The following is a 24,240-nucleotide window of genomic DNA, read 5'->3' as shown; positions in this document are numbered from 1 at the left end:
TGCTCCGGTTCTTCACCCTGAGGCTCCTCCACATCTGCCAGCTGCTCCGGTTCTTCACCCTGAAGCTCCTCCACATCTGCCAGCTGCTCCGGTTCTTCAGCCTGAGGCTCCTCCACATCTGCCAGCTGCTCCGGTTCTTCAGCCTGAGGCTCCTCCACATTTGCCAGCTGCTCCGGTTCTTCAGCCTGAGGCTCCTCCACATTTGCCAGTTGCTCCGGTTCTTCTGGCAGAGGTCTCCCTACCTCTTCGGGCTGAAGCCGCTCCTGCTCCGTCAGCGATTCATGTTCCACCAGCTCTGGCTGCTCTTCTTTTTCAGATTTTTGCTCTACCTCTTCGCCCCCCACTAGAGTTGCTGGGGCGTCAGGGTGCTCCGAAGGCGGTGTGCTATTTTCCGCGTCCATATGCGTTGCGTGCTACCGGCCTACTTTTCTGTCAACACTGAAAGAAGAGAAGATGGTCTAGCAAACAGAGGTCTAGCATGAAAACAGCACAACGGAATGAAATTTATTTTTTCTCATATCATCAGACACTTTCACCAGTACAAGAATACACACACGCACCAGCTTACACGAGGCCGTACTACCGGTGGTTGCCCTGTTTGCTATCTACTTCCCCTGGGCGTCCCTCCAGCACGCTAAGCTGCTCCAACACAAGCCTCTCATTCTGCACCGAGTAAAATTGGTACAGGCCAGCACCAACCCCAAGACTGAGAGCCACGCCAGTGAGAGCTCGAAGCATGGCAAAACACGGAGAATCACTGCACACCCGTGATTTCTCAACCGGGTCCTTTCTTTTACTCCCTTTTTTTCTTCTGAAAAAGAAAGATAAAAAGCTACATAAGAAAAGAGTAGAAGTGAGATCAAGCGATGCCGAGGGTAGGGATAAAAAATTTTAAATTGTGAATCAAGCAGGGAAGGATAAAGCAAAACACATCAGGCTGTTAATATCACCCAATAGAGCAAATAAAAAGATCACGGCATGTTGAGAAGCGTAGCTCCTCGTGTGTGCACTCAGCCAAGAAAAAAGTGCTAAGACTCCTCTATTGGTTGACTATCTGCCTGATTTACCTTCCTCACGCACTCCAACAATAAAAATGACCATGAGAGACTCAGGAGAGTATAGATTCATTTCATCTCATCGGCTTAGGCATATCCAGCTGCTTTAAGGGCTTCCATAAACCCCTCATGGAATTTTGAAACGTCCCGCTGCTCCAAAACGGCTGGACCTGTCTCAATTGTATTTACGTTTTCCGTGTTGTGATATAAATTGCTCAGCGCATCCACTGCTTCTTGGCGCTCAAATACCAACGATGGGGGAAGCTGTACTGATGACGACGACGGCGGCGGCGGTGGGGATGAGTGCTCGTGGGGCGCTGGTGGCGGAGGCTGTGCTGTGACAGTGGCTTTGCGGTTCGATGAGTCCTCTGCGCGCGCGAGAGCTCGCTGACTCATCCATTTCTTTGTGGTGGATTGTGTCGGTACCTTTGACATGCCAACCTTTTTTTTCCTTTTTTTTAATTCAGTTAGTTTTTTTTAAAAAACTTTTCAAAGCAAGGCAAGAGAAATAAGAGAAGAGATGACTTTCCTCACAGGACCGCTCCGTCCAATGCTGAACTTTCACTCGTCCATATCACACAAAGATAGACGAGGAGATCGGGGGATTTATACGTCTACGCTCACCAAGTGTCTGTTTATATTCTCTTGTCTTTTCGTTGTGATTCGTTTCATGGTGTCAGCAGAGGAGAAAATGCAGTAGGGGAGACTGTGGGTTCCATTTCCCCTTCGTGACCATCTACATCAACGATGGCTGGCAGAAACACAAAGCCAAATCAATAAAAAAAACTGATACAGCAGTGAAAGAGGCGCATGCATCTCACACATACGCAAGCCACTGTCTCCATGTTTCCACTTCACTTCGGATATCCGCAAGGGCCAATGCATCTAAAGGATCTACGCGTTCATCACGCCTCAGGTCAAGAAAAGCAGTAGGAAGCTTCTCAGCAACAAGACTCTTTACCTCGGCGGCGCTGAGAAGCTTCGGTAATGTTCCCACACCGTACCCTCCCCGCCCCCCTCCTGGAGCAGCACGTAGTTTTGGCTCATACAGGTCAATACGCCAACGAAGGTAACCGTAAGCACCGCGACGCCGTGGTACTGCAGTAGATAGTAGTTGGCTGTCTTCCCCGTCACCACCCGCCTTCTCAGAGGCTCTTCCGGTCTTAATACTACCATTTCGATCACCATTTATATTTAGAAAGTACTCCTTCGCCGACGAGGCCAGAAAAGACCCAGGTAAAAGTGGAGACCCCCATGGCGACGCATTTGCATCACTAACTGCCTCGCCAGTGGCTAACAATGTTTTGCTTCGCCATCTTATCCACGAATCGTACGTAATTCGTTGCCACGTGTGACCACTACGCGTGAAATCTTCGTCACTATTCTTCTTACCACCCTCAATAAAAGGCACGGCGGTCGTCAACAAGAGGATCCGCTGCAAAGCCGGGGCCGTCTTCTCAGACTCCTGAAACGCACGCCACTCCAGTTTCGCAACTTCCTCTTCAATATCTCGCTTCGCTATCAACTCCAAGTCCTCTTCGTCATTGTTGTCTTTGGATGATGTAGATATTTTGCGGTATACCTCGTAAAAAGCCGTAAATGCTCCCGCAGCTTTTAGGTCAGCAATTTGTTGGGCGTTCAAAGAAAAAATGTTGTCTTCGGTGGAAGATGTCGCCGGAGCTCCAGGATGCCTTTTGTAGCGCGGTGGTCCCCTGTTTCGTAATGGTGAAGAAGTCACTGTGGATGAAAATGAAATTGCCGGATTACTCCTAGAAAAACAGAATTGATTGTCCTTCACGTGATCACTCGAAGTGCTATTTATTATAGCAATTGGGGGCTGTACCACCGTCGTTGGCGTAGATGGTACAATATTATTGTGCATGCCAGCAGACAACAAAGTGTTAGAACGGCGTAGAATCGATGACAATGGTGCTTCAGGCCAACTGAAACAATACGATTGCTCGTCATGGAGCAAACCAACCTGAAACAACTGCTCGACACTTAAGGAACGCTCCTCCGCCGCATCCAGAGGTCTGTACCGTTTTCTAAGCATTTTCTTTAACTCATGGCTTTTTTATTTTTTTTATTTTTTATTTTTATTTTGATTTCCCTACCAGCTCGTAAATGCAAGAAGAAAATGAAAGAAATTAAAATTTAACAACCGTGGAAAATGAGTGCCTGGGATGCGCCATCCCAAAAAATGTGACCTTTTTTCTGATCTTTTTTCGTTCCACTATCGGTTGTGACGTCGAGGAAGAGTTCACAAAAGAACAACCAAACACCTAAATACCATCTGCGGTGATAGCAGGTACGTCAAGAACTGCGGGTTGAGTGGCCAACCCAGCACGCTTCAAAGACAACAATGACGCATACGGAATTGAGGTACGATCAGGCAGTACCATCTCTGGATCTTCAGCCAGCGTAAGAATCAAATGAGAAGACTTCTTTGTTTTCCACGCATAGTAACCACGGCTACGAATGTCAATTTGCTTGTCAGTCGGCCCAGGGAAACACGAAATATGAGCAACGCGTAAATGCTCCTTATCAAGACCTTTAGCTTCAGCTCCTTGCTGAGCCATTTCCAATGCTCGGAATACGATTTGATGCCCTTTTCGCATCGACAACTTACATTGCGCCATAGCCTCACGCAGAGAGAGACCACGGAGAACACTAATTTCAATGTCAAATTTTTTCCAATTTGATGGAACTGCTTTCATAAGCAAAGTGTACTGCGGTAATCGCTCTTGGGCAGCTATCAACTCCGTTTCCAATCGTTCACAATAAAGTCCCCAGTTAATTTTGTGCATGACGCCTTCTTCCTCTACCAAGGCAAACCGATCATCGGTAACACGCTGGCTGTTAACTACACGCTCCCATCGATTAATATCTGGTATATTCAATTTAGTGAGCCAAAGCGATTTCCAAAGGCTGCGGTCAAGAAGAATTCGCGGAGTCGTGCCACTGTGACGCTGAATAGCAAACGGACGAACAGAAAAATACTGTTTTTTATACCAAACCCTACGGGCTCCGTGCTTTTGCGTATACAGGAATTGAGAGCCCACATTAGTGCGACGGGGAAGCATGTGTCCCATGGCAAAACGGGGAGCGGGCTTCGGCATCGCGGCTATGTGCACTTCTGAGCTTTCCCTAACAGAAACTACCCTCTCACTTGGCACCATTCAAAAAGCGAGACCAAAACCAAAACAAAAGGAAAAAAAAACATTTCAAGAGAATTGAGAAAACCAAACCGACACGGCACATTTCTCTGCAAGGGGGAATAAAGAAAATGGCCACAAAGCAACTTAAAAAAGAAAACTACAATAACTCCAAAAAAAAAAACAGAACATGCTCTATTTTCATTGCACAGGGGTGTAAGTATATCGCTATGCGCTCCCACCCCCCTACATACACACACACATAAATACAAATACTAACACAGGGAGAAAAAAAAGACATTGACTCAAGACGTTGCAAGAAAAACGGAAGAAAAGTGATATATCTCCCAATTTCACCCCAGACAAAGAGCTGGCAGGGCTTTCGACAAGAAATCACAGCTATTCTTTTGTTTTCCTGTTACGTATCTTCAATCCAAATGCACCAATCTAAGACGATACCAACTTTCTAGCATATATGACGCGAAGATTCAAACAAAAGTCTTAAGCAGTGCAACGGACGGCTGAAAGTCACCGCCACTTCCCTAGTGAGTCTTACTAGCGAATAAAACGACGTCTCGAGCTAGTATCAGTTTGTTCCGCCCTGCTTCGTTGTGCCGATTGACCTGTTGAACTGTCTTCGGGGGATTTCATAGGATTCTCTCGAGTTTCCGCTGCGCTCAAAATATTGGGGGCCCTTTCACTTGCCTGTCTATCTTCTTCAGGTACTTCACTACTAAACTCTGCAGGATTCGCCGCTAAGGGAAGTGGTTGAGTACTCCTTGTAAGTGCTTCAATATGCCTCATAGGTACGTGATCCGCCAGAAAAGGATGCAAAGCCACCTGATCTAAAGAGGGTCTGTCATCTGGGTTACGGGACATTAGCCAAAGTGTTAACTCCCTCGCATTTTTGCTAACTGTTTTTGGCATCTCACAAATCCGGCCCAATTTGATACGTTCTTCCAGCTCCCGAGCGTCTGTAGTGTACCCAAAGGGGAAGCAGCCAGTCAGCAACACGTATAGGATACATCCCATAGACCAGATATCTGCCTTGAAAGCATCATAGGTGCCACCCAAAACCTCCGGGGCTACATATGCCAAGGTACCCGTGAGTGTATGGGCATATTCGTTGAGTTCAGCACGGAAGTTACTCTGCTTGTGCAGTCGACTCAATCCAAAGTCGGATATTTTTAATACGCTCCCTTCAGTCAAAAGCAGATTTTCTGGTTTTAGATCCCTATGGGCGACACCATTCTGGTGACAAACACGCACACCGGCCACAAGCTGGAAGAAGAGTGTAGCCACAATATCTTCTGAAAGACACCCATCTTGGGAGAGAATTAATCTACATACATCTCCGCCAAGCACCGGCTCAAGAATAATGTAGTAATTGTTGGGGCTCTCCAAAATCTCCACTAATTGAACGATGTTGCGATGCTTTAGTCTACGAAGGATTGAAATTTCTAGTCGCACGTCATTTTCCACACGCTGATTGGTCTTGGGGATGATTTTTGCGACGAAACACACATCGGTAGGGATATGCCGCACTTTCTTGACCTTGCTAAATGCCCCTGAGCCAAGGGTCTCTAATACTTCATATTCACCTACCCTTCCCATCGGAGGGTATAATTTCTTTTTTGGAACACTAGTAAAGGAAAAACCTAATACACAAATAAACAGAAACCTTTTTATTGTTATACTTTACATAATTACATTTCGCCATAAAAATAAAAATAATAGTAATAATAAACCCAACAAAAAAAGAATCAGTACAGGAGATAATAATTGCACCAACAGAATGTCATGACCACACCAAGTGATGCTCCTTCAACCAACGAAGCCTTTGTATTACGTTCAGGAAACAAAGCATTGTCACTAGCTCTATTCCAAACACTACAGAGATACCTCATTGATTGTTTGGCACGAGCCGCATTCAAAGCGAACATCCGTTACATCCATACCAACCTGAACGGCATTAATGCTGCTACACTCCCCACAGCGAACCTGGACTCGTCGTGTTGCAGGAGGGGTAACCTGAGGATGTGAAACTTCATTTGATGGTGGTGTGTCTTTAAGCTGGCGGCAACAACCGCCGCAAAGAACGGCATCGAACTTACCCCGTGGAATCCTGTTCAAAGAATGACATGCAGTACAATTCATTAACTTCTGCTTGCCTCTTGATGTATCAGCATTAGCATGGACCGTGGGAAAAGGGAGAATTCCGTGACACTGGATGCAAGTGTATTGAGTCCCTGGAACAACTTCACTAAAAGTATTGACAAAAGTACAGACAGTACACTGTGCAGTTGCAATGCCAGACGGCTGATTTGGCATCCCTGTTGTTGGTTGATGAGTCGCAGCGGATCCGTTTATCTCTTCATGCAGCTGCCTTGCCATTGCGGCATCGCTCTCTTCTTGTTTCAAAGCGTTTTGTTCTTCCATAACGACGATCCTTCGCAATAAAAAAAGAAAACGGCAGGAAGAGATGTGCGGCAAAACCGCTCCCCTTTGGCCATCGGTAAAAAAAAAAACAGGTCAATCAGAACTGCGGCAATATACGGAAACCTGCCACCACCACGGGGGAAGAAAAACAAAGAACAGCAAACGCACCAGAAAAAAAAACCCACGCGACCACTCCACCCCCCCGCTTTCCCTTTGCTGCCCGGCCCCGCAAAAACCCGAAAAGCCGGCAGGCCACCGGCGCGGACCACGACCGCCCGCCCTCTGAAAGAACCGCCCCCCCCGCCGCACGCCGGGACGGATGCGGGAGGGTGGTGGGTTGGGGTTGCCTTTGCCGCCGGGCAAAAAGGACGGGGGCGTTGCGCGGGGCCCTTTGACCAACCGTCCGCCGGGGTGCGGGGGTCTTGTTTGCGACTTTTTCTTCCTGGTTTGGGTGCGGGTTGTGTGTATGTTTTTTTTTTGTTCGCGCTGGGCTTATTCATTCTTTTATATTTTTTTTCTTGAAGTGCTTAGATGCATGGCGGAGGATGCCGACACTGTCTACAAACAGGCGATTCAAATTATTGAAGTAGCCACTATACCACCAGATCCGGATGCCCCAAGCTGTGACATTTGGCGCCTGAGGCCCAGCGAAGAAGCCGCCATCGCTATTCAACGTCACTTAAATCCACCACCTCGCTGGGGAATTAAACTTAGTTTGAATTCGACGTTTTGTGGACCAGAGAGGTGCGCTAGTATCGGTCGCAAGCTTATATTGAATAATACAGTTACCACATTGGATTTGTCAATGTGCGATATGCAAGAAAAAGCAGCTGTCGAGTTTTTTTCTTGCCTCTCAAGGAATAAATGCTTGAAACACCTAAATGTCAATGGGAATTATATTGGTGATAGAGGAGCAGTTGCCGCAGCAGCATGTATTAAAAATTTGGAAACGTTGCACATGTCAAGTAACGGNATGGGAATTATATTGGTGATAGAGGAGCAGTTGCCGCAGCAGCATGTATTAAAAATTTGGAAACGTTGCACATGTCAAGTAACGGAATACATGATGAAGGAGCGATTGCCGTTTCTTCCGCGTTGCGTCTTTCTTCAAAAATAAAGACCCTAAATCTGCGGGCCAATCGTATTACATTTTACGGCGTGTACAAGCTGATTGATGCTTTGGAACCTGTTTTGCATTGCATTTCTTCCGCCCTCGCGGAGAGTATCAACGAGAGGGAGCCTGCTAAAGCCAAAGGTTTCGATGATACACAGAGCGTTTCAACAAAACTTTCAGTGCGTGAAAACTTGGATATTAGTGTGGATGCTGTCGATGAGAGTGTTGGAGAGGGGACTTCGCAAGTTATACAGGATGATAATTCTCCTGCAGAAATTTACAATGAGACGCTTCATACTCTCTGGCTTCGGCATAATGATGATGTACCGGATGAGCTTCTCAAAATTGTGGATACAATTCTTGCCAAGAGGTTTCCTCAACCACCTCCAGGTATCTCAAAAAAAAAGAAGAAGACTGCCGCCTCAAAACAGAAAAGCAAATAGTTCCTTTATTGTTACCTCTTTCACGCTGCAATATGTGTATTTACAGGTGTTTTGGAATGTATCCCAAATTGCATGACGTAAACATTGTATGGGTGCCGATTGAAAAATGGTGAATGTTTTCGTCGATAGATGTGTTATTTAATTTTCATTTTTTTTTTTCTTCACTTCCCCTTTTTCTCGAAAATGTAGCTGTGATGTTTCACAAAAAGCATTCAATAAAAGAGGTGAGTGCAGTTGGTAAGAAAGAGGCCAAAAAGCTTAGAGAAGGTGTCGTGGGCCTCTTGGAAAATGAGCACTCAGAGTGCGTGGAATCCTTCTGGAAAAAAAACGATACTCTAACTCGTATCACGTGGGATTTTTCGACTGGTGGCAGTGCAGCGTTTTATGTGGTGAATGAAGTTCCATTGGCTATATCCACTTGTTTGCCTGATGACGCACACGGTGCCAATTCAAAAGGCGAGATGATTTTAGCTCCGACATTATTTTTCTTCCTGATGGTACGGAACTACTACAAAGGAGAGGATGTGGACATTGCCACTTTGTATGGCCCAAGCGTTTGGTGCCGGGGCCCGACTTCGCAGTTTATTCTTTCGGGGGCTCATCTCATGATACCTGGAGTTGTCAATGTCGGTCTGCGAGACGAAAAACCGCTACGCACTGGACAGCTGGTTTTCGTTTATTCCCTGGGGACGGTTTGGCCTTACGCTATTGGGCTCTCAACAGACGAGCTTGTGAACGGTTCTGAGAGAGGCAGAGCTGTGTACGTACTTCACTCTTATAGAGATTCCTTGTGGGATTCTTACTACACATTGTATAATGCAAAATGTGGATCTTTGTGTTCTTCTCTTCCATCAATGTTTCGAAGCACAGATGTTGCTGAAGGAGAAATCCAAAAAATAAACCTGTTGTGTGATGACTCAATGGGAGAAGAGCTTGAGAAAAAAGAACCAATCGAGGATTTTGAGACACCAGAAGAAGGGACTTCCCATACAGAAAACGATATTCTCAAATCTGTAATGGAGGATCTTGCAGAAGAAGATGGTGTTCTAGATTTTGCACTGTGCGAAGCGGTAAAGGGTCTCTCTCAGTCCATGCTTCCCATACCTCTGACTGAGTTTTCACCGCTTTTACTTTCAAATTATCCCAGGGTACTAGGTGCTGATATGCATATTGATTTCAAACGAACGAAGTACAAAAAGCTCCTTACATATCTTTTTTCGAGGGCTGATGTGGTTTCTGTTTCCGAAGAAAAAAAAGGAAATCACTCCTTAACTCGAATTAATAAAACTAGCGAGCTGCTTAGACAGCATCGGCGAAAGTTTGCCGATTTCTTGTGTCAGGTTCATGAACCTGCAAAGGAGGAAGAGATGCTGGAAGCTGAACAACAGGTGTTCCGAGAGAGTGGAAAGGGTGTTTTTAAGCGCCGTATTGTGTCAATCGAGACCCTTTTTTCACCTCGAAATGGGGAGCCCCTTGAATTGAAAAGAATTCTTTGTACAGGTATCTTTCCTGGGCATCCAGGTGGGAATGCGCAAGAAGAGAATGTTGCTCAATGTGTTGCAGCTGGATTCATTGATGACGATGATACATTTTTAGATGAGCTATACTCCCGCAAGCACTTGTGTGATAATCTTCGCAGCTACGTTCAGTCACGCGGGCTTTTTCAATTGGGAGTAAAAAGTGAAGGTGCACCATTTGTTCGATTGAAAGAAGCTCTTTCAGTTCTTGTCAAAAATTCGGTCGAGCTCTTGCGCATTACAACCATTGAAGATACTGTTTTCCAGAATATGTTTACGCCCGTTCATCAAATCACTATGGAGACTAATCAGATTCTTAATGGTGCTTCGGCGTCAAAGTCTGTCATCACCCGAGCAATAAAAAAGGGAAAATTACCCAAAGTTTTGATGCATACCGAAAAGCGTGTAGGAAATAAAATAGTTACGGTGGTGAGAGGCTTGGATACGTATGGTTTTGATCTCATCTCTTTGGTGAGTGAATGGAAGCATCGGTTTTCTACATTTTGTACGATACATGACCCCTCTAAGGAAATGCAGAGAGTCAAACAAGGGACAAAAATTTCTTTGGAAGTTCAACTCGGTGGGGATTGGCTTTCTAAACTAAAGGTAGTTTTGGAGAAAGATATGGGTCTTCCACAATACCTTATAGATATACATGGTAAATAATGCCTCGAAAATACATCTCCATTCACCTTAAAAAAAGAAAGAAAAATTGTTGAAGGTGCGCAAATAAAAAATTTCTTATGTTTGATTTGCATTCAAGAAGTATATATACATAGTAATTTTTGTTATTCGTGTCTTTGTTGTGTTGTATTCTTTTTTTTAAATTTGTAATAGGTGAGTTTTTTTCCTTCAGGTCAACAAAACTATAATGAAAGCACTGCTTGCTGCTGCTGTGGGGTTTGCAACTGCGAGTTGGCATAACTTGGAGTCTGTGAACTGTTCTGCTTCGAAGAGTCCGTTTTCACAGTCTGAGTTTCGTCCTTTTACACTGATCAATTTTTACGACGAATCATACAACGCGAGAGTGTTTCGTTTCGCTCTTCCCGAGGCTGACATGCCTTTGAGTCTTGAGGTGGCCTCATGCATCACGGCGAGGTACGTCAACGAGGAAGGAAAAGACGTGGTGCGTCCTTACACACCCATCAACAGGAGTGACCAACGCGGTTACTTTGATCTGATTGTGAAGAGGTACGATAACTCTAAGATGGGGAGTCATCTTTTTTCCCTGAAAAAGGGTGATACTGTTGATTTCAAGGGGCCATGGGTGAAACTGCCAATCAAAGCGAATCAATACAAGCAAATTGGCATGCTTGCAGGAGGTACGGGAATTGCACCAATGTACCAAGTGGCTCGCAACGTCCTATGCACACCGAAGAATGCGACAGAGGTTTCTCTCATCTATGCTAACCATCGAAAGGAGGACGTGTTATTGGGAAATGAGCTAAATGAATTAATGGAGACATACCCATTGTTTTCTCCGTATTATGTTCTCACTAATGCACCTTCCGATTGGATGGGTGGCGTTGGATACATAAACAAAGAGATGGTCAAGTCACTCATGCCACCACCAAACCGTGCGGCAGACTCCATCATTCTGATTTGCGGACCGCCTCCGTTTATGGAAGCTATGTCAGGGGACAAGGACTTCAGTACTAAACCACCTTCTCAGGGTCAATTGAAGGGGATTCTTAAGGAGTTGGGATATATGCAGAAGATGATCTTTAAGTTTTAGAAAGCTCATTCGTATGGGAAGGTGAAACGCATTTTCTCTTCCTCCCGGTGTTGTGTTTGCAGGAGGAAAGAGTTTTTATTATTGGTGTTGTTCTCACAATGATTTGGCTATTGGTGAAGAAGAAAAGGAGACGACACCCAAAAAAAGTAATCAAACGCTGTAGTATCGTGAATTCCGAGATGTTGAAAAATGGTATTGTGTTATTCAGTATGATTAATAGGCCGTTGTGTTGCACGCAAATTATTTTCTTTAATGGCACCGATGCCGGATTTTCGTGTTGCTTTTGTTTTCCTTGAGTGGTATACTGACTTATTCCGTAACTGTTAATATCCCATGAAATGTGTTCATTCCTATTTTTTTTTTTTTGCGGGGAGCATAGAACGAAGAGAAAGAACAAAAAAAACATTTCCAGAGTTATGAGGTCATTTGCCGCCGGTACAGCTACTGCTTTGGCAGTCTCCAGCTGCTTTCGTTCTCAGTTCATGGCTGATACACAGAAAAGAAAAGTCTCCGCGTTTTCTCAGACTGAATATCGCCCGTATAAGCTTCTAAACGTACAGACTGAGTCCCATGATACGAAAATATTTTCCTTTGGTTTACCAGAGAAGAGCATGCCGGTTGGTCTTTTGCCTGAATCGTGTATCACGCTTCGCTACTTCGACAGCAAGGGTGAAGAGGTGATGCGACCGTATACACCGCTGAACTTGGCAACTGACAAAGGATCCTTCGATATTGTGGTCAAGTGCTACCCTAACTCAAAAATGGGCACCTACCTACACAATATGAAGAAGGGTACCATGATCGAAGCCCAAGGCCCTTGGTCGGTGATGGAAGTTAAGCCCAGTCAGTACGCGCATATTGGCATGCTCGTGGGTGGCACTGGCGTTGCTCCGGCTTATCAAGTTTTTCGTAACATATTGGCTGATCCAACTAACAAAACAAAGTTCACACTGTTTTACTGCAATAAAGCAGAGAAGGACATACTTCTGCGTGACCGCCTTGAAGCAATTGCACGTGAAAAACCGGACCACTTTACTGTATGCCACATGCTGGCGGAGACACCCGCAGGCTGGACAGGCTACAAAGGACACATTACAAAAGACATCATCAAGGAGAAGATGCCGAGTCCTGATCTAAAGGGCAATGCATTGGTAATGGTGAGTGGGCCCCCAGGCTTCATGAAGGTCGTTTGCGGAGAGAAGGATGGTCGCGAACAAGGACCCCTTGGTGGCTTCTTAAAGGAGCTGGGCTACTCATCAGAAATGGTTCACAAATTCTGATCGAAGGGAAGCCGTGTCTGATGAGTATATATTGATGGGGAGGAGGAAATAGTACCGCCACCCATGACAAGAACAAAATGTTCGAATTCTTACTATGTGTTTAAAAAGGGCAACCGGAAAGACGTTATGCCCTGGCTATTACCGTGCCTTGCCATGACGCAAACGATATTGCGGGTTTTGGGATTTCTGTGTAACTTAGGAACTTATGAAACAACAGCAAAACTGAATAAACGAAAATGTGGGTCTATCATTTCCTATTCTACATGCTGTTGCCTGTTGTGTAGTGTTGATGATAACTCCCTTTTGCGTTTTTTTTTTAGGAGAACGTTCCACTGGCGATGGGTTGGTAGCTTTTGTCTCATGATTGGCTGCAAGTATGCGTGAGTTGCATCACGTCTGGCTTTAACGCCATTTTTTAAATTATTAATCTGCTTTTTATTTTTGTTTACCTATCTTCTTTGTTTTTTTTTTCTTTTTACTGCTAGTCCGTAGTGGTAATTGGTAGCATCAAATGCATCGGCGAACGCTTCCGCTGCTGCTGTTTAGCAAGCCCATTACACAAGGGTACGTGGCGCAACTCCCACAGCCGACCCCAACACGCCGTCGCACATCGTGGCGCCGCGCTTTCGATGCAAACGATGAGGTGCGCCAAATGTACACCCCTGACGCTGAGCGGTATGACGAGTGGTACAAAGCAACGTACGGTATTGAAGACCCTAGCGATGGATGTGCCGCGTCCGGTGCAACGTCAAATAGGCGACTCGATGATACGAAGAACATGGAATCAAATGCTGACATGGGTGATCTTCGTGCGATTGAAGAGGAGTTGGAGTTTTGCTCTCAGCAGTTCAACCACAATACACTAGTGCGATGAGGTGACGGAAGAGAATGGATGTGATTGAGGTGTGATGCTGGTGGCGGTGGTAGTTAGTTTTTCTCTCGTGAAGAGCGACCTGCAAGCGGTGCTTAGTGTTGGATTGCGGTTCAGGACTGTGCTCTTCAGTGCAAGTGTGAATATACACATACGCCACACATGCATATCGAGGCACCGAAACAAGAGGGAGAATGAGAAGTTGGCTTCTCTCATTGTTTTCTTAAAAACCTGCTGTTTTTCTGTTCTACTGATCCCCCCCTGCTGCCCCTTTATCTTTTGAATGGGTGAAGTACTGCTCGGCAGAGTTTCACGCGAACCTTGAAGACGCCGTCTTTGGCGTGCAAAGCAAAACACACAGACTAATTTAGAGTCTTTGTGTCATATTAAAAGTTGAGTTCAAACTCTCAAGCCAAACAAGAAAAAGAACGAAAAAGGCAACAGGTAATACCCGAGGAAAAAAAAACGAGATCAGAATACTTGATGGTGAATTTTGAGAAACGTAGCGGACTGTACACTGCCATATCTGAGTCAACAATGATGAACAGTAAAGGCTTGTGTGAGAACGCGCAACAAGGCACAGCTGCCAAATGTGTCGAAAAATGCACCGAATTTGACAATATCGGTGATCGCTCCCCATGTATGGACTTTTACAAGTACGACAGCGCGTTTCAAGCTCCTCAGAGTTTCGCCGGTGCGGTGGACTCCCCGACGTCGTCCCTGTGTCTCACGGAAGCGTTGCTAACGGCAACTAATACAGTGTCGTCATCGACACTTTCGGCTACTTTCCCATTCCCAAACCAGATTAACGCCTTGGCCATGCTGTGGGAAGGAGGACAGGCAACAAACCTTTGTTCGCTCGTGGACGACGCCGTCGACTCTGCGACGGACCCACCTCCCACTGCTACCGTATTGTCAAACTGTGACAGTAACAACGATGAGAGTCGTTTTCCTTCTACGCTGTCAGGAACCGAAGCGTCGGCGAAACATTCTCCCTCTGCTGATGAAGTCTTCCCCATGCTGCATGTACAGCCGTACACGGAGCACGTTTGTTTTGGTGGTCTGCAGGGAAAGAGCGGCGGAGCCGAAGAGCATGATGTTGAGGGTAATGTGGAAGTTCTTAAAGCATCGCCAGTCATTTCCCCTCCACTGTCAGATGTTGTCAACTCCGTCGAAGAAAAAAAGGATGACACCATGAGCAATGACAAGAAACACACCAGCCTGAAAAACGGTGAAGCGGCGAAGGAGGGTAAAAAGGAAACGGTCCCAGTGGTGGACCCACAACGCGCGAAGCTTCACGTACCGCTAAGCGCCATTACCCCTACCAAAGCTCTTGGGGGCCGAGTGCAACACCCCAGCCTTTGTCTCCTCTTTCAGTCAGGCCGTTGTCGCCAGGGCGCCAACTGCTACCAGATGCACGTTGACCCGGAAGTGGTTAAGGAGCTGCGCCAGATCATCCAAGGCCTTCCGTGCTGCTGCACGTACCATGGTGACTGTAATAGCAAGCTGTGGGATGCAAAAGCTAACGCCGACCGCACCATTGTAATAAACAGGGTGGCGGTACCGCTTGTACGCGTGGCGTATACAAGCGGACTCTCTCGCTTTGTCAAGAATGAAATGCAGCGTCCACTGAGCACTGGCGTGCTTTGTCGTCTACATGGAGCACCGGGCGGGTGCCGCTATGGTGCGGATTGCTGGTACGTGCACGTGTGCCGTGAAATTCTGGCGAATGAAGCGGCCTTTTCGCTGGACACTAACGTGACAAGTTCGGCGAAGGAGTGCCCCATAAAGACTTCGCCCCAGCCAGCCCGTACAAAGGGCGCATGGGTGGTGCCAGACTGCCCGAGAAACCCGTTCCACCAGCCACACCAGCAGTTCCAACAACAAACAGGCTTTCTTGGCATAGATCTCCATCACTCAGCAGTGATTGAAAACCTTTTTCAAGAGGAAAGTAACGGGGGAGCCAGCACCGGCAATTCTCATGATATAACACTTTCCTCAGCAATGCCATGCGTCTGGATGTATCCTGCCTCATCACCATTCGAGCAAGGGAAATGGTTTCAGGCGCAACTACCCGCTGGGGTGTCAGCTTGCGTCACGGGTGGGCAGCCCACGGCTGCGTTGATCGCGACACAGTGGCCCAAGTCGTCCTGCTCTGGCTCTGCCGTTTCTCACGTTTTGATGCCGTGGCAGTCGCAATGGGGCGTCGCATCATCAGTTCCTTTTGGGAAGTCACTCTCAGGTGCCCAACCCACCATGACATTTGGCCAGACATACTGTAACAATAAGGAATCATCGTAACGGAGGTGAATGCTTCTTTGCTAGCAGCAGATTTTTATCATATTGTTCTCGTATCAGGAATTCTGGGGGAAACAGATCTTTGAGCCGCTACGGGATCGGTATCTTGTAAGTTTTTCAGGACTTTTTGCCTATCGTAAAGGTGTCAGAGGCGGCAGGACGATCACGTTTGACACCAGAGCAATAGCATATCGGGTGCAGCACCTCGTCCCGCCATGTCTTCTTTTTTTTTTTTCATGGTTTCTTGTTTTCTACCGATAGTCATGAACGCCTTCGCACGGGCCGTCTGATTTTGTCGTTTTTCAAGCACAGGCAGCACCAATGCCCCCTTCTCCCTTCTGTTGGGGGCTTTGCTTTTGCTTTTGCTTTGATGTTGCTAAGGCCCTTTTTAATTGCATGTGATCGAGATGACTGAATTGAAAGGAAGAACTAAAAAAAGTGCAACAGAAGAAAAGTCGGTTTACTGTATAACCCTCTGTTTTTTTTTTTGGTTTATTGGCCTTTCTCTTTCCTCATTATCTTGACGAGGGGGAGACGGGATGACGTGATAGATTCTTCTTGCCTTTACATTTACGAGCGCTCGCTTCCACCATGTAGGAGCACCTGTCTGTGTGGTTCTCCGTGTTAAAAAGGGGACGCGGGCAGGAGAGTGGTATTTTCGTGAAACCAGGGAGCGTGCGTGTGTGTGTGTGTGTGTCTGTAACAAGGAGGGTGAAGGAAAGAAACCAAATGTATTTTGTGTGCCTTTTGTGTGAAGTTTATGCATATTTGTGTGTGCAGTTGTGGGATTCCGAGCGGACACGCTATCCCTGATGTTGTTTTTCCCGCTACCGCCGCCTCCTTTGCTTTCGTTGGCGCTTCTTTCTTAATCACATTCCCCTCCGAATCTTTCTTCCCTCTTGTTTGCGTGTTCTTTTCTTTCTTTCCTCCTCCTTTGTTTGTTGTTTATGGTGTTCCCTTTCCTGGGTGGTGGTGGTGGTGATGGTGGCAGATTTGAGGGCGGACAGTGACGGTCGTGGGAGAAAAGGGGTACCTTTGTTCTTCCTCTGCAGTGCTTCTGTTCAGGTATAATATATAATGCGGCCGTACTTGTGCGACTCTATTAACAAAAACGCATCAGTAATTCGGCAGGAAAAGAAGAGAAAACAACAACAACCCCAAGACGAAAAAAAACCTTACGAGAATCGAAATAACGTAACAACAGCAGATAGCCACAGGTGTAGGCGGGTGAGAGGGGTAAATGGTGGGAAGCAGCAGGGTCAAGTATGACGCTGACAAGACAACCAAACAGGGATGGAGACACGTCACTGTCTTCTTTTGTATCCCTACACACACTTCTTGATTTTGTGTCATTTTATCTTGCGTATGTAGCCAAATCTGTGCGCATATGTGCGTATTCATGTTTCTTGTGGTTTATTTCACTTTCCCCCCGTTTTCTCCTTTTACTCACTCCGCCTCTTTGCGTGCATCTATTTCTTCAATCTCCGTTCTGGACGACAGACACAATGTTAAAGTACAATTCAGGGCCGTATACATATATGTGTGTATATGTATGGCCCAGTCGTCGCACGTGAGTCGCACCGCATTCAATTATTGTGTCTCTCTTTATTCGCTTTGCGTTTCCTCCCCCCCCCCCCCCCCNCTCTTTGGCTTTTTTTATTTTGGTTTCGTTCTTTCATTCCTTTTACACTCATCACCACCACCACCACCGTTACTTTGTGTGTCTTTAACTCCTTTTTTTTTGTGTGTGCTTTGAGTGCTTCAGATTGTTGTTTGCTTGCCCGTTTTTTTTTTTTTTCTAGCCATTGTTATTGTTTCTTTTTTTCTGGCAACCTGAAGTGGATTATAAATGAGACCGCTCCAGCAAGGCGCCCGTAGCAGTGTTTGACAGAGGGAGAGAGAGAGAGAGGCAAAAAAAAAGCGAAATAAAAGAGAACAGAACAAAAAAGAAAACTGGAGGAGCTGTATAGGGAAAGATGCAATGAAGAAAATACATATGTTTGGCAACAAAAAAAAAGTAGTAAAAGAAGTACACACACCTGTGGTGCAAAATGGATGTGTATCGTGTTGGGCATCCAGAGTTAGTCAGGGGAGTTGCGACGAAAAACAGTGATATGTGAATCGACACTGAGGTCGCAGGGCCGATGCAACAGTGTGCAGGAGTCGCTGCCGTCATTACTGCGCTATCGCTTCTTGTATGTGCATTGCTTGTGGTTTGTTGTGCTCCTTGTGAGGAAGCGATATATATATTCGTTTTTTTTTTTGGTTTTCTCCATTCCTTGTGTATTCCCTGCGGTTTGTCCGAAAGAGCCGAGATATCTCACTCCGCTCTACATTGTTCTTACCTACACACACACACANCACACCCGCAGAGCCTCTCTCTACAATGTGGAGGAACTCAGTCCGAACGCGTGGCGTACAGCTCCCACTCCCGCGAGTCGCTGCTGACATAAATAGCGAACCACGTTTCGAGGCTGTATGTGGGGTTGTCCCAAACGCCTGACGTTCTGTTTTGCTCTGATTCTCTACCCTTTCTGCGTAGGTTTCTGCGAGTTTGTATATATATACATGTGCGTGGGTGTGTGTGTGTGTGCGTATTTGCTTTTTCTCTGTGCTTGTTTTCGTGTTTCTTCGCCCTCTTGCGTTTGTCTCTATTTCTTTGTCGTGGTGGACGACTCCATCGGTTCCGTGAATACAACGCGTCCGAAAGAGCGGATATTCTTCTTCTGCGTATTCCGCTTCTTGTTTTGCAAAACATTTGCCTTGCCAGTCCGGCCATCCTTCCGTTCGCATTTCTACATGCGGGAGGGGACATATGCGGGAGGGGGATTCGGCAGAAGATGAAAACAAAAACAAAACCGAAGGATGGTGTTGTGTATGTATGTGTGTGTGTGTGTTTTTGTCACTGAAGGGTTTATGGCCACAACAACAGCAGCGGCAATCAAGAAACACCACGAAATTGCTGTTGACTTCCTTGTTGTTGTGGTTGCTGTGTGTTCTGCAAGGTGCCGGGGCAGCGGCGGTGGCGTGGTGAGTTCGGCGCTCTGCTGCACTTGGCCGTGTGGTTCCGTGGTGCACTCGGTCACAGGGGGGCGAACGCTGCCTCTTTGTGTGCCTTTGTTCCACTCTCCCTCTCTCTCTCTCTCTCTCTGTCTGTTGATGTGGGTGTCTTTGGTGCTCGTTTTTTTTTTTGTTATTTAAATCGTTTGGTGTTGTGTGCTCCCTTTAGTGTTCGCGCGGTTGCTGCCCCCCACTTCCGAGTCATGCGGCGCAACGGAGACGTGACTCTAATGAGGAGGACAAAACACAAAAAAAAAAAGAAAAACGACGATCAGGCCGAAAACCAAATCAAGAGATGACAGCACACGTGCGGAAAACAGGAAAAAAAAAGAAAACGAACCGTGTGCGGACCCCCCAACAATATACGGCACTTCCTTCAATGGGAAATAAACAAAGTGCGAAGCGCAGTGTTGCGGGGACGTGGGAGAACAAATACTCCAGTGAAACAATACATATGTATGTGTCTGTGTGTGTGTGTGTGTGTGCGGCGGTGGCGTGACGCCGGACGGGGTTGAACGCGACATGAGCCACCACCACAACGACAACAGCAACAATGAAAACAACACAAGACTGAAGGACAGACGACTCTTTTCGAAATTTGCACTACTTTTTCATCGACTGAATGAAACAAGAAAAAAGATAAATACGCGACAGTGGTACTTTTTCTCTCCTTCACCAATCACGTTTTCTTTGTTTCATATTTTTACGTGTGCCTACTTTTTTTTTTTTTGCGCAGTGTTTGACGTTTTGTTTTGTTTCCGTAACTTTCCCTCTAGAGGAGCAGGGGCGCTGCTGTTTTTAGATTGCCCCGCTCGCTGCTCTGCATTGCCGGCTGCTTTACTCCTCCTCCTCCTCCTCCTCCTCCTCCCTCGAAGAAGACTGTGTTTAAGGAACATTTGTGTTGAGGTCTTTTCAGTATCGCAACGTCTCTCGTGGTGTCGTTTGCCCATTCACACACAGAAAACGTTTTGCTCCTCCCTCCATCTTCCCGCCCTTAAATCTGTCCCAACTTTCGTCGTGTGCTTGTTTTTGCTCTTATGTAAGGTGTGACACGCTTCCCCACCCAACATGCAAGGCCGCGATGAAGAATATGTCTGTCTCCCTCTGTGTGTGTGTGAAATTGCGTGAGAGATGTGTGGGCTGCCACTGTGTGTGCGCACAGCTCTCCTCAAATGTCGTGGCGTCTTCCCTTTTGTGCGGATACGTCTATGTATGTCATGTGCCTGCATGGGATTTCTGATGCGAGGGGGAAAAGGGAGGTGGGAAAGGGGGGAGCGGCTGAGTAGCGATGCGAGACCTTCAACAGTAACGTGAGGGGTGTGTGTAAAGACAATCGAGGTAGGTGAGACGCACCTACGTACATATAACACATACCATGCGCGGTGACGCAGAGGAATGTCGAAATGAGAAGAGAGAAACGAAAAAAAAAAAATGATTGAAAAAAAAGGTAAAAAAAAAGAACACCCTCTGCAAGGGTTCAATAATTTGAATGAATATATAAAGAGAAAACGCCTCCTTCAAAGAGACCACGGGCTTGCGTACGACTCATTTTGGTTTTGTTTTTCAAGTTTTTGTTTCCAATGACTTCGTCTGGAAGAAGCTTGCAGTTTCCTGGTTCGCGATCTCCCATCTTCTTCCCTGTAGGCTCTCTCTCTCTCTGCCACACGCACACCCACACACACGCTCTCTCTCTATCTCTTTTCTTGTCGCTGTTGCGCTAGTGCCTTCAGTTATGTACCGTCTAGGGACACGATGTGCTGAAAACATGCCTTGTGGTGTTTTGCAGCGGTGACGTTCTCACCATGAGCCGATTGACGTCACCGTTGATCGCGCGTTTGGTTCGTGACGTCACTCCTTGGCATTGACAGAGACAATGTTCTCCTGACACGATGAAAACATTATGCAAACCTTCATGGAAAGCAGGTGAAAATATGAGAGAATGACAGTTACCTAAGATTTGGACACAATCATTGGCAGGTGCATGCGGTTGGCTTGCCTGACCTGTCGACGCCCAGTGTGGGCGCTGCCACGTACGTGTTGCTGGAGAGGTGCTTGCGCTCTGTTTTTTTTTTTTCTTGTCCTTTCCTTTTCTTCAGCGTGGGATATGGACTCACATTGGTTTTGGTGGAAGGGGGTGATTGGGCCGCACGATATCCTCCGTTTGGGCGGTTGGGGCGCGGGACTCCCCCCCCCCCCCCNTTTTTTTTTTTTGGCAGTCGTCGTTGCGCCAAATCTAAGCTTGTTCATCTGTTCATTTTCTTCCTTGGTTTCTTTTCCCCCGTTCTGCCTTCAGAGGTTTTTTTTTTTTGAAAACAAAGATTAAAAGAAACAGACACCTTTTGAAAAGTGATCAGCCTGCTTAGGAAAACAACTGCGCATAGTGCCTCAAAAGCGAAGAATCATTTTTGAAGGAACAGAGAGTACGAGAGAGAGAGAGTGACTCAATCATCAATGCAGTTATTGGCGCCTCTGATTGACGCAAAGGAGGGTGTCACATATAATTCGAAGGGAATACCATGCATGGTGGTGGTTGACCCTGCCACCCGCAAGCTGTTGATCCCCTGCGAATCGGTGTACCCCACCCGCGCGCAGCAACGTGCGACGATCCCGAGCCTCTGCCAACTTTTCCTGCAGGGCCGTTGCCGCCAGGGCGCACACTGCCACCAGGTGCACGCCGCGCTGGACGCGATAGTGGCTCTGCGAAGTCAGGTAGAGAGCCTCCCGTGGTGCTGCACGCTGCATGGTGACCAAGACCATGCCGGTGTGATGGAGGAGGGGTCGTGGCTGTCGAAGGTCGTGCTACACCTTCCTGAATTCGACTATGAGGGTGGTTATGTTCCGATCAACCGTGTTGGTTACACCGCCGCTCTGCGCAGGTTGCTCAAGGAGCGGTATGCCCGGGTGGTGGGGGAGGAGCAAGATGAGAGCGGGGACGTGGGTGAACTCGCTGCGGAAGCTGAGCGTCTTGTGCTGGATGCAAGTGATCAGGTAATTTGTCGTTTGCACATATTTGATCGTTGCCGCTACGCCGAGGAGTGCAGGTTTCTACACTTGTGCAAGGATATCACAGCCACCCTCTGCACTTCAAAGTCTGAAGGAGATGCTATGAGCTCTACACGTGCCAGTCAATCTGTTTCGGTGTTCGCCTCAGGGTCGCGCAATCATGTACTTCGTGGCTACCCACTGCAGTATCCCGCCAGCGAAGTACGAACGAATAGCGGGTCACCAAAGCCCTGGAATTTGACTTGCGAGCCTACATGGACTGCAAGTCTAGGCTCGGCCTTGACCTCGTACCAATCGAATGCACCGGTGACAGCGCTGGCGTTGCCCCAATTCCTGCAGACATCCACGTCACAGACTCCAAATGGAAGTTTTTGCGGAGCTGCAATAGAGAGAAGTCTGAATGTGTCATCCTTCCCTGAGATAAACCGCCACATTGCTTCACTGGCAACTGAGAATGTACTTCTGGATGCTGTAACACCATCGATGGCACCCCCAAAACGGGCAACGGTCAGTGTTAGAGCCAAAATGAGCAGCTCCGGATGTGACAGTGACCTGGGGGTTGACCGCTCGTTCACCTCCGAGCTTCCTTTGACACCGTCGTCTGAAAACGCGACCTCGTGCCCAGCGACATCGGGAAGCTTTAGCTGCAAGCACTATTGGCAGCACAACCCGTACCGCAGTACAGCTCTTCTTCAGGCTCAGGGGCGCAACGTGGTGTAGCAAAGATGCGCCGTATGATCGTTGTGCTTTCCTGGTGCTGTTTCTCTCTTTCCGCTTTGCTTGGACAGTGCCAGTAAGAGAGGTTGCGTTGCGCTATATTATTATTGGTCACTGGGGCTTGTTTGCACATATGGTAAACTTGCCTTTGGGAAACCTTGTTTTCTTTTCACACTCCTTCTCCTTTACATCCTAGGCTTTGTTGTGGTTTGCTTTCCGGCACGTTACTTTCAACCTTAGTTTTTTGTTTCTCTGATTTGATTTCATCTCTTTGATGGGCACTTCCCCACCGCCCTGTTCTTACAATCTGTGCATGCGTCATCTGTCTTGTGAGCTCCCAGACTCTTTTCTTCTTACTTTGTCCATCTCTGTGTGGCGGTGCCAATGCTTCTGATGGCGTTTGTGTTTTTGTTATTATTCTTCGCTTCCCCCCACTGTTATCGCCCTGTGTCTGTCAGCCTGAAGCGGCGTACACTCTCACACACTCTCTCTCGGTGTGTGTGTGTGTGTGTGTGTGTGTGCCCGTGACGAGTTTATATGTGCTTCAGGCAAAAAAAAAAGATGCCAAATAGACAGACCGGGGTGTCGTGGACCCCGAGCAAACAAAAAAAATAGAGAGTGGAGAATAGGAACTGACAGTCCGCACGTCTTCATTCCTTTTTTCCTCTTTTTTTTTGTTTGTGTGTGTGTCTGGTGGCGGCAGTGTGGATATGGTTGTGCTGGGGCTGATTGACGTGTGGGACGCCGTAGCACCATTTGTTGTGTGGCACTGCCAACAAAATATGTATCGCATTACCCCTGCCTATACATTTATATATACATGTGCCAAGGTGTCTTGGAGGTGACGGATCTTCTCATATACTTATCTGTCCATGTGTATACTTGTAGCAGCTGCAAAACCGCGAAACACAACAAAGAAAATCGGGGTATGATACTGTGGCTCGGTAAGAGGCACATTACAAATGGTGTGGTGTCCTTGTTTGTTTGTTGCTCACGTGCTTCTCTCCCGCCAGAGCTCAGTAGATCCTGGTAGGAGTAGCCGAGCGGGGACAAGGAGAAGCCAAATGAGTGAGGAACAACGAAGAAGTGAAGCGGGAAATATGACGCGAAGACACACGTGGGGAGCATGGAAGAAAAAACGAAATAGAGAGAATGGAAAGAGAGAGAGAGGAATAGAGGCAGAGCAGCAGATGGATTTTCCGCATGCGTGGAGAGGTGGAGGTGAATGTAATGATATTGGGGCCAATTGTTGTTTTTTTATATATCAGGGTGCTGTTTTGCTTGGTGCACTTTGTTTCCGCCTCATTTGTTTTCTTCGCAGCTCTTCCCACCCAAGACGACTCACGGAACTTTCTTTTTCTTTTCATTTTGCTGCCCTCTTTATCTATTTATCTTCTGGTTCCTTTTTTTTTATGTTTGGTTTGGTGTTTTCAATGTTGATCATGTTATAGTTGCTGTTTGTTTTTTTTTCCGTTGCCGTATGCGTGCGTGTGTGTGCTTTTCTTTTTTCTTTTCTTTTCTTTTCTTTCGTTTGGTTTCGTTTTGTTTCGTTT

General features: G+C 46.8%; 13 protein-coding genes across 13 annotated transcripts; 7 read left to right on the top strand and 6 right to left on the bottom strand.

Annotated features, from left to right (window-relative positions):
- Nucleotides 1–401, bottom strand: DQ04_01931120 (hypothetical protein; the record flags this gene model as incomplete). Its single annotated transcript, XM_009311330.1, has 1 exon — nt 1–401. A coding segment is annotated over one exon (401 nt), but the record flags the coding sequence as incomplete, so codon positions are not given.
- Nucleotides 402–1,142: 741 nt separating this feature from the next.
- On the bottom strand, nt 1,143–1,490 carry DQ04_01931110 (hypothetical protein; the record flags this gene model as incomplete). Its single annotated transcript, XM_009311329.1, has 1 exon — nt 1,143–1,490. The coding sequence occupies one exon, from the start codon at nt 1,488–1,490 to the stop codon at nt 1,143–1,145; it is 348 nt and encodes a 115-aa protein (XP_009309604.1).
- A 382-nt stretch (nt 1,491–1,872) lies between these two features.
- Nucleotides 1,873–3,108, bottom strand: DQ04_01931100 (hypothetical protein; the record flags this gene model as incomplete). The annotated part of the gene is made up of 1 exon (XM_009311328.1): nt 1,873–3,108. The coding sequence occupies one exon, from the start codon at nt 3,106–3,108 to the stop codon at nt 1,873–1,875; it is 1,236 nt and encodes a 411-aa protein (XP_009309603.1).
- A 229-nt stretch (nt 3,109–3,337) lies between these two features.
- On the bottom strand, nt 3,338–4,174 carry DQ04_01931090 (hypothetical protein; the record flags this gene model as incomplete). Its single annotated transcript, XM_009311327.1, has 1 exon — nt 3,338–4,174. One exon carries the CDS (start codon nt 4,172–4,174, stop codon nt 3,338–3,340), a length of 837 nt encoding a protein of 278 aa, XP_009309602.1.
- A 591-nt stretch (nt 4,175–4,765) lies between these two features.
- On the bottom strand, nt 4,766–5,824 carry DQ04_01931080 (putative protein kinase; the record flags this gene model as incomplete). Its single annotated transcript, XM_009311326.1, has 1 exon — nt 4,766–5,824. One exon carries the CDS (start codon nt 5,822–5,824, stop codon nt 4,766–4,768), a length of 1,059 nt encoding a protein of 352 aa, XP_009309601.1.
- A 276-nt stretch (nt 5,825–6,100) lies between these two features.
- On the bottom strand, nt 6,101–6,649 carry DQ04_01931070 (hypothetical protein; the record flags this gene model as incomplete). Its single annotated transcript, XM_009311325.1, has 1 exon — nt 6,101–6,649. One exon carries the CDS (start codon nt 6,647–6,649, stop codon nt 6,101–6,103), a length of 549 nt encoding a protein of 182 aa, XP_009309600.1.
- A 1,044-nt stretch (nt 6,650–7,693) lies between these two features.
- Nucleotides 7,694–8,206, top strand: DQ04_01931060 (putative leucine-rich repeat protein (LRRP); the record flags this gene model as incomplete). Its single annotated transcript, XM_009311324.1, has 1 exon — nt 7,694–8,206. The coding sequence occupies one exon, from the start codon at nt 7,694–7,696 to the stop codon at nt 8,204–8,206; it is 513 nt and encodes a 170-aa protein (XP_009309599.1).
- A 194-nt stretch (nt 8,207–8,400) lies between these two features.
- DQ04_01931050 (translation initiation factor 2D) lies at nt 8,401–10,389 on the top strand (the record flags this gene model as incomplete). Its single annotated transcript, XM_009311323.1, has 1 exon — nt 8,401–10,389. One exon carries the CDS (start codon nt 8,401–8,403, stop codon nt 10,387–10,389), a length of 1,989 nt encoding a protein of 662 aa, XP_009309598.1.
- Nucleotides 10,390–10,594: 205 nt separating this feature from the next.
- DQ04_01931040 (putative NADH-cytochrome b5 reductase) lies at nt 10,595–11,458 on the top strand (the record flags this gene model as incomplete). Its single annotated transcript, XM_009311322.1, has 1 exon — nt 10,595–11,458. The coding sequence occupies one exon, from the start codon at nt 10,595–10,597 to the stop codon at nt 11,456–11,458; it is 864 nt and encodes a 287-aa protein (XP_009309597.1).
- A 416-nt stretch (nt 11,459–11,874) lies between these two features.
- DQ04_01931030 (putative NADH-cytochrome b5 reductase) lies at nt 11,875–12,738 on the top strand (the record flags this gene model as incomplete). Its single annotated transcript, XM_009311321.1, has 1 exon — nt 11,875–12,738. One exon carries the CDS (start codon nt 11,875–11,877, stop codon nt 12,736–12,738), a length of 864 nt encoding a protein of 287 aa, XP_009309596.1.
- Nucleotides 12,739–13,249: 511 nt separating this feature from the next.
- Nucleotides 13,250–13,612, top strand: DQ04_01931020 (hypothetical protein; the record flags this gene model as incomplete). The annotated part of the gene is made up of 1 exon (XM_009311320.1): nt 13,250–13,612. One exon carries the CDS (start codon nt 13,250–13,252, stop codon nt 13,610–13,612), a length of 363 nt encoding a protein of 120 aa, XP_009309595.1.
- A 480-nt stretch (nt 13,613–14,092) lies between these two features.
- On the top strand, nt 14,093–15,910 carry DQ04_01931010 (hypothetical protein; the record flags this gene model as incomplete). Its single annotated transcript, XM_009311319.1, has 1 exon — nt 14,093–15,910. One exon carries the CDS (start codon nt 14,093–14,095, stop codon nt 15,908–15,910), a length of 1,818 nt encoding a protein of 605 aa, XP_009309594.1.
- Nucleotides 15,911–21,418: 5,508 nt separating this feature from the next.
- On the top strand, nt 21,419–22,690 carry DQ04_01931000 (hypothetical protein; the record flags this gene model as incomplete). Its single annotated transcript, XM_009311318.1, has 1 exon — nt 21,419–22,690. The coding sequence occupies one exon, from the start codon at nt 21,419–21,421 to the stop codon at nt 22,688–22,690; it is 1,272 nt and encodes a 423-aa protein (XP_009309593.1).
- Between the last annotated feature and the right edge of the window lie 1,550 nt (nt 22,691–24,240).

Source organism: Trypanosoma grayi, assembly GCF_000691245.1.
Source record: "Trypanosoma grayi strain ANR4 Tgr_193_V1, whole genome shotgun sequence".
Classification (NCBI taxonomy): domain Eukaryota; phylum Euglenozoa; class Kinetoplastea; order Trypanosomatida; family Trypanosomatidae; genus Trypanosoma; species Trypanosoma grayi.
This window is presented reverse-complemented; position numbering and strand designations above follow the sequence as displayed.